Raw genomic sequence first — 8,645 nt, forward strand, 5'->3', positions numbered from 1 at the left:
AGCAGAACAAGACTGCTTGCCTAAGGTGAGAGTAGCCTGGACCATACCAAGAGAAGGCGCCATTTTGGACCCATCTGCAGTAAACGCTGTAGTCAGCCAATAACGGTGACATCAGCACCTGTGTCTGGTAACATCTGTTGACGAGAGTTAATATCGCCATATGACAGAAAAACACAGATGGGTTGGGGTGTCTTTGGTGCTGTGGAAGAAGGGTATCCTAGACGACGGCAGCTGTTCCGACGTTCATCTTGGGTCTTGCTGGAGTGGGCAGTAGTGTTGCTTGGAGATCTATCCTGGTGGTTCATCTTCTTTCTGCAACACTTATCAAAGTGTCCAATGCGGTGGCAAATGGCACTGGGCTTTGCTGGCATGGCATTTAATTGTCCTGGACCAATGACCAAGGCAGGCACAGCTTTTGCAGGTGCTGTTAGTAGCAGGGCACTCATTAGGGCCGTGCTGTTGAGCACAGGACTGGCATAAAGTGGCTGGTGCCAAAGCATTAAGTAGCTGGTGCCAAAGTCAGTTTTGAAGGTAAGATTTCACTTGACCTTTTCTTCTTACCCATTTTGTAGGCAGAAATGGTGCGCAACTGGTTAGGTGGAGCACGTATGGCAGAAGTTGCATTCTTAGCTGCTTCATATGACCGACAGGTTGTGACGACATCTTGTAATGAGGAGGCGCTGTCCAAGGAGATTATTTTCTGTACTAACTCTGCATCTTGGATCCCCATCAAAATTATCATTTTCAACTGGGTCTCCTCGCATGCAGCTGCATTACCCAGGCACAAGTCGACTTCCTCTGCAATGTGTCTAAGCCTTACATAGAAATCAGCAAAGATTCTCCTTCCATCTGTTTGCAACTTAGCAATTCCCTGTGGCGAAGAACTTCGTTGCATAGACCCTCTTTGTGAGGCTGTAGAGCATCCAACCCTTCATCTACAGACTTATCTGTGGAAGGTGAGATCAACAAGGTGTGTTCCAACACGCGTTGAGTTTCAAGGGCTAGGGACATCCGCAACTGGATCATCTGTTTCTCCCTAGGAAGCTTGAAAAGATCCACCATAATGGCATAATCATCCCCCCGGCATCTCCCTTCCCTAAACATTTGGAATATTGCACCAGCCTTAAGTGAGGGCGGCGTTTGCGCTGAAGGTTGACTGGAGGAAGAAGTACCCATCTCTGTACCTGGTATGGGGTTTTCAGAGTGGAAGGGTTGGGCAGATGAGAGCACCTGGATAAGGGCAGTAAATTTGCATTTTCCTCATCTCTGCGCATGTTTTCCTCTCTTCTGTGTAATTCCTCTTGTACTTTTCTGTCTTCTTCTTCACGTCATCTTTGTTCTCTTCTTTCTTCATCTTCATGTCGTCTTTTCTCTTCTTCATACAGCGAGATTCTTCTAAAATCTTGATGAGTTGAAGGAAATCTGTCGCAATCGGTTGGGTGGAGGGGATGGGCTGGTAGTGAGGGCGAAGGAGTGGTGGAGGAGGGTGGTGCTGTCCTGGCTATCTCCTCTCCCACGGTGTTACCACGGCGTCTGCGTGCATACGCTCCCACACTACTGGCATTTAGGAGTCCTTGGTCAGTGGTGGCTTTTGGTTGGCCTACAAAATCTTCTAACTCATCCATTATGTGCAATGAATGACACGTATTAATTCCTCCTTATAAAATTACGGTTTGAATAAGAGTTACTAGATCAGCGAGTGAGTGTGTGCATACGTATGTGTGTGTCTGCTCTGCATGGAGAGTGGAGACGGACAGACAGTCACAGTCAGCAACCCGGAAGCAATAGAAGGGACCGGATGCATGGGTATCTGCTCTCAATGAGGGCAGCAGAAAGGGAGTTAGCACATCACAAAAATAAAGTGAATTACACAAAATAAGGCACTAAATGGCAAGACACTTTGCACAACACTTCACTCATTAACCACTGATCACTATACACTTGCAACATAATAAATCCAGATAAGATGCTGGGCGAAGGCGGCAAACAGAAGATAGTCGATGATTAATGGCGGCGGAAGACGTACTTGCAGAAAAAATCCTCTTGAAATAATAAACTTCACTGACATTTCAGTTCACTGCGCCACGTGTGTATTCGATGTGTTATCCTTATCACTAAAGGTCGGGGATGAAGGAAACACCGAAATATTAAAAGTAGGTTATTAATGTCCAATGGAGTACACAAAATAATGTGCAAGCAAAGAAAACAGAGCGGTGCTGTACTGGCAAAACATGACTGCCAGACGGGCGAGATCCAGTCATTACATATCGTACATGATGAATGAGAATGACATACAATAAACATGTAGGGAGGTATATAAATGAACACGAAATATAAAGAATACATTACATATGCATAAAGGTTCATATATTGTAGTGAATGTTTCTTTCATTTACTACATAATAAAATATAATAATAATAATAATAATAATAATAATAATAATAATAATAATAATAATAATAATAATAATAATAATAGGGAAAAACTCTCTATCACGAGAGTATATATAATGTTCTAAAGGGTCCACAATAATACAAAGTATTATTGTGGACCCTTTAGAACAGAAAATAATAAAATAATAATAATAATAATAATAATAATAATAATAATAATAATAATAATAATAATAATAATAATAATAATAATAATAATACCTCAGAAGAAGACCCTCCCTCAAGCAAACTTCACAGAACAGCATGGCCGTCTGGATGCCGTTTAGTTTGTATTGCAGTTCTCAATCTGTCGAATGCGTTTCTTTGTAGCAGCAGGTCAATCATACACCAGCAGCTGTCCTAAGTTCATTTATTCCTCGATGTTTCGGTAGAGCTTCCTACTATACCTATAGGCTACATCTTAGCCATTATTTTTACCCACAAGTGGACTTACAGAAATTTTTGGAGATTTTTCATTGTTTGTTGAAGCTGGGGGAGGGCTCCTCCCAATTGCTGGAAACACAATAACTCATCTGGGGGAGTCTGGCTGACTGACGCAGTCGCTGATTGGTGGAGGGGAGAAGGAAAGTCTCCTGGGTTACTTTCAGCGACGGTTTCCATTGGGGGATGGCGAGGGCCTCATTTTAATAGAGGCAGTGATGGTCATTGTCCCCATCAGGATTTTTGCATTCCTTATAATCTGCTGATGTTAGGGGCGGGGGGTGGGGGGTACCTACTGCCGTACTCCTTCATGTTATGGTTGGTATAGTACCCATTTGTGCGGGTGAACAGCTATCCTCTTGGAGAGTCAAGTCGTAGTCATACTGATGAGTGAATGGCATCATCCGTTCTCATGGCACAATATTTGGTAAATCATTCCTCTCCTTTTCATGGGATCACCGCTAGCGACGGAACTGTTCCTCTTGAGGTACTGGGCAGTCTTCTTCTCATTGTAGTAGATCGTCATTTCGAGTTATTTGTCTGCATTGGCGGGTTTTATATGGGTACTGATGACGTTCTTCAAGGCTTCCTCGTCTATCTTATACTCGGTGTTCATGTAGCCCCAGTAGAACAATCTAAGGGTCCTCTCATTCCCGTGGGGGTTTCTGGTTCTCTTGATACCACCTGTCGAAGGTAATCTTTTTGACCCATTGCTGCTATGCTGATCAAAGCAGTTAGGCCAGTTTATGTCCAGACATTTATTCGGTGGGTGAACGTCAATATGTGTATGATAAACTGCTTGTCTTTCAGTCACCTTTGGAGTAGACTTCAGGAACTGCAATCTCATCTTAGGAATCAATGTACAGAACAGAAATTTTCATGCATTATTTCTTAAACTGCTCTTTATCTTTGCATATATTTTTCTATTGGGCTTGTGTACCATTATTTATTGGGTATTTTCTCTGTATCTTATTTTGTTTTCCTTTACTTCTTTTCTTGATTTTATTATTATTTTTTTTTTAGTGATTCTTGTCTTAATACACTATCCAGCATGCAATTCCATTTCTCAAAACAATGAATTGATAAATTCTTCTTTCTGAACTTAAAGCCACCTTGTCCAGTTTTAATAGTAAGATAATGGGCTTTCACAAGAGTGTTTGAATAACAAACAAGGAGATAACAGCGAGAGGAACAATGAACAAACTTTTATTTGCAAAGACCAATGAGACAAACTTTGTTAAGAAAATACTGGCATTCAGAAAATGATGTAATCTTTCATTTTTTCAGTATTGATAAGAAACATGTTTCAAGTGAAAGTTTTGTTGCTCTCCACAACTAACCTAAGTTTTCACTTTTATCTCATCGCAGGTAATGAATGCACCCTCTTCAATACCTTTGTGACCGCAGAATACATTGGCACTGCTCTGGATGCCTTCGGTTTTACCTCATGTTACACGTCATGGTTCTATTCTAAGAACCTGGTACCTCGGGCAGTGATTACGATGTCATCAGTATCGAATTCGAATTCTTCTGAATCTCACGGCACCAATGGGTATTTCTGCTATGGATATGATTCCTGCAGCATCACCGGTCCTTTGAATACCCCCTGGTGGAAGGCTGATCTCCAGAACTCGTATTTTGTGTCTACTCTCATCGTGAAACCGAGAGACGACGGCTACGACTTCAGCAACATAGAGATACGATTTGGGAATTCGCCTACGATCAGCCAGAACCCAATACTTGCCACCTACCTGGGATCGACACCTCCTGCTGGAACTGTCCTGACTTTTAAGGCTCCACACCCAATGGAAGGAAGGTACCTCTCTATCCAGACATTTACGTTCCCATTCGCTGTTGGTATGTGTGAAGTGCAGATCATTGAGGCCTAAAAGATGCAAGAAAATGTGTCGGTCATCATAGAAGGTGAACAGTTGTAATGGAAACAGAGGCTCGGCAGGGCATACAACCTAGGGTATATCGAATGATACAAAAAACAATGCTCTCATGCATCAAGTAGGATAATTAACAGACACTATTTCGAATTTCATTCTATTGCATTTCCAGTTTTTTTTGTATTAAGCACGTCTAAGGAATGCAAAAGGAACTTTAACTTGTGAAAATGAAGTCAATTAAATTATGTGAAATTTTCTGTTAATCTGTCACTGATAAAATTTAAAAAGTTTATGATAAGGCTAATGCTTATTATATAGCAATTGTTGTTGTCAAATATGCATGTGCCAGTGCTGAGTTACAAAAGCTAAAGCATCTGTCACGATGAATATATAAATGAATCATTAAACCAAATGGCAGCATTTCTTTAATAACATATCACCTTGATTATTTAAACACTAAAAAATTGTAAGATTTCTAATTTGAGATACAGAATGACAGCGTGTGGGCATCAGATTTAGGTATTCTATTCTCGAGTGTTTTTTTTATTGTAGATAGAAACGTTCTCATTTGTCAAGCGTATCGCTTGGATGCAGTCACACCGGATACTACTTCAATGAATTACCTGGTGCTGAACTGTTTTTTTTTTTTTTTTTTTTTTTTTTTTTGCTAAACTTTGTTTCCTTCCAAGATAACGTTTTGCTCCCAAGTTAGTTTTTTTCTGCAAGTTCTGGTTTTCCCGCGAGTTTGTTGATTTCTAGGAAGTTGTTGGCTTCCGGCTAGATTGACTGGACTCCTTTGAAGCTTGTTAACTCTCACCCAATTTAGTGGCTTCCACTAAATTTCCAGTCAAATTTCCGTGCCTACCAACAGCGTGACTGGTTTCTCACATTTGTTGGGCACCAACCTAATTATATATGTCTCTATGTACGCAAGTATGCAAATATGTATTCATAAGCCTTTTCCCCTGGGAACAGTGGTGCTCAAAAAAAAAAAAAGAAATAAAAAGACAAATCACTGCCATAATCACTTGTAAATTGGTGAACTGTGTGTGGATGAACACCATAGTTAATGCATTCGGTACCTTTGGTTTATCAGTATAACACTTCTTTTTTATAAGAAACTGCTGGCTTATTTTTACTATATCAGGTATTCTCGTTGAATTATTGAACTTCTGTCCCATTTCTAATAGGCTCTTCATTTTGACTTAAAACTTTGGAGGACAGATTAAGATAGATCGTATTTTTCCCATAAGTGGAATTACAATGGATTTCCCTCAGGGAATGTCAAGCGGAATTTGTGATGCCCCGTTCATTGATGACGTCGGCAATGAGAAGAAGAGTGTTTTCCTCTGGTAATTTGGGAAATTTTATTTTGAACTTGAGACATCGATAACTCGTAGAAAAAGTGGAAGCATTTCGCTTACTCCGAGCAATTACGCAGTTTTCAAGAGACATTCCTGTAGAATGGCAAGTGAGGTTATTAAATTATATCTATAATCAATCTCGCCGTCAGATCACGGCATATGGGCGGAGGCTTGCTAATAAATTGAAATTTCTTATATCGAAGACTGACTGGAAAACATAATAATGAGAAAAACGCGATCTATCTTAATCTGTCGTCCAAAATTTCAATTGAACATGAAAAGTCTCTTCGCCCTGGGACTGGAATTCAAGAATTCAATGAGACAACCTGATATAGTAGATATAAGCAAGCGGGTTGTTATCAAAGAGAAGTATTTTACTGATAACCGGAGATACTGAATGCATCAACTTTAGCAGAAGGCGTTGTGTATGGTGCATACTCCGTAGATTGTACCTTCAATTTCTTTCCAAAAACGTCTGAATACGAATTTTGACCCACTCAGAAAAGGCAAAGATATTCACATAACCAGGGCAGATAATGATAATGTTATTGTTATTTTTAGATCGAGTAGACTATGTTGATAAAATGAACGTTCAATTAAACGACCAAGATCTATATGAACAACTAGTTTCTAATCCACGTGAGCGTGTAAATACAAAATTTCATGAACGATTAAGAGAGATATTTGCGAATAATCAAGATATAATATAGATGTTTAATACTGTAAATGCTAGACTTCCCCATTTGCAAGGTACTGTTAAAATGCACAAGGAAGGACAACCATTACGACCTATAATTAGTACTATTGGTTCAGTGTCTTATAAACTGTCTAAATTCCTGGTAACTTTATTGCAGCCGCTTGTAGGTATAGTAGATGATTCTCATGTTGAAAATAATGTAGATTTTGTAAACAAATTAATCAGGAAAACCTCAAAAGATGATGAATTGGTGATAAAAGTCTATTTACCTATGCACCTGTCAACGACGTCTTACATTGTTTTAACCTTGTCATTTTAGAACTAACAGACTGTGTGAGGTTGACATTTATTTTAGTTTTAATGGAAAATTTTATCAACAAAAATTTGGAATGCAGATGGGTAATTGCTAGTCCCCAGTATTATCAAATATTTATATAGCATTTTGAGTCTAGCATAGCTACCTTAATATAATTACGGCAGATATTATTTTCTGCGTGAGATATGTTGACGACGTATTTGCTGTACTGAAAAATTATATTGACATTCAGATTTTCATTTAGTTCCCTCCATAACTTTTACGTTTGCCAAAGAAGACATTTTTATCATATAATTTTTAGATATTACAGTAGTGAGGTCAGTTGTAAGTTCTACCTATAATTTTAAAATACATAGCACAAATAATCACATAATTAACAATAACTCTTCCCACAACATAGACGTAAAATTGTCAACATTAAGATCAATGTTTCTTAGTGCACTTAATATTTCCAGTCCAGAAATTATCAGGGAGGAATTAGAATTTATATACCACGTTGGTATTCAAAATAACTTTAAATTAGAAGACACTGACTATAATCAAACGTTAGTAAGAAGAACATTTTACTCATATGAGAAGAAAAACAGAAAACTGAATTTTATATCCCTTACCATACCATAATTTACCAAGTGTTAAATTAAATCAAGTATGCATTGATAACTCATTCAGAAACACCTAAGTTAATCAAACAAATTGAAAGGGTCTAGGTCACGGAATATGGCGCAGCTATTACCATTTGTCTCTTTCAGTAACTAAAATCAGTCTGTGGCACCTTTTCGTAAGATTAGTGACTAGGTAAGTAACTGGCCGATATGAAAGACAAAAAGATCTAGCTAACATTAGCAGCTGGAACATGAATCTAAGAAAAGAAAAACAAAGTATTTATATCTAAAGGCAAGCATGATAGTACAGAAAGACACATTTCACGGAGGAAGAGTAGTTCCTCATTGGACGAGTGGTTTACGAGCTCGCCTACCGATTCGGTAGTCCTGAGTTCGATTCCTCGGTCATGCCAACACGGAATCAGAGAAATTTGTTTCAGGTAATTAGAAATTAATTTCTCGGTATGATGTGGTTCGGATCCCACAATAAGCTGAAGGACCCGTTGCTAGGAACCAATTGGTTCCTAACCACGTTAGAATATCTAATCTTTCCAACCAGCCCTAGAAGAGTTGTTAATCAGCTCAGTGGTCTGATTAAACTACGATATACTGACAGAGGAAGAGTATGTGGTACATGACCTGAATCAAGTGTTGCTAATGGACTCCTCAAGAATGACTAGCGGCTGATTTTGTGAATGCAGAAAAGACTGATTGGAGAAAATTTTAATAATGTCTCTTCCGTGACGCATTAACTGTTGCATCGTAAATTGGTCTTTATGGCTTTATTTCATTATTTATGTTTTGGGAGCTACTGTAATTTTCAAGCTTGAAATCAATCTACCCATAAGGCATATTACTCTACCATTCTTTATTGCTTTTATATTTAGGACAATGAGTGAT

General features: G+C 38.8%; 1 protein-coding gene across 1 annotated transcript; it reads left to right on the forward strand.

Moving 5' to 3' along the window:
- The first annotated feature begins 4,376 nt into the window (after positions 1–4,376).
- LOC135197208 (fucolectin-4-like) lies at positions 4,377–4,763 on the forward strand. The gene has a single exon (XM_064224262.1). The coding sequence runs from the start codon at positions 4,377–4,379 to the stop codon at positions 4,761–4,763; it is 387 nt and encodes a 128-aa protein (XP_064080332.1).
- Positions 4,764–8,645: the final 3,882 nt, after the last annotated feature.

This window comes from Macrobrachium nipponense, chromosome 23, assembly GCF_015104395.2.
Source record: "Macrobrachium nipponense isolate FS-2020 chromosome 23, ASM1510439v2, whole genome shotgun sequence".
Lineage (NCBI taxonomy): Eukaryota > Metazoa > Arthropoda > Malacostraca > Decapoda > Palaemonidae > Macrobrachium > Macrobrachium nipponense.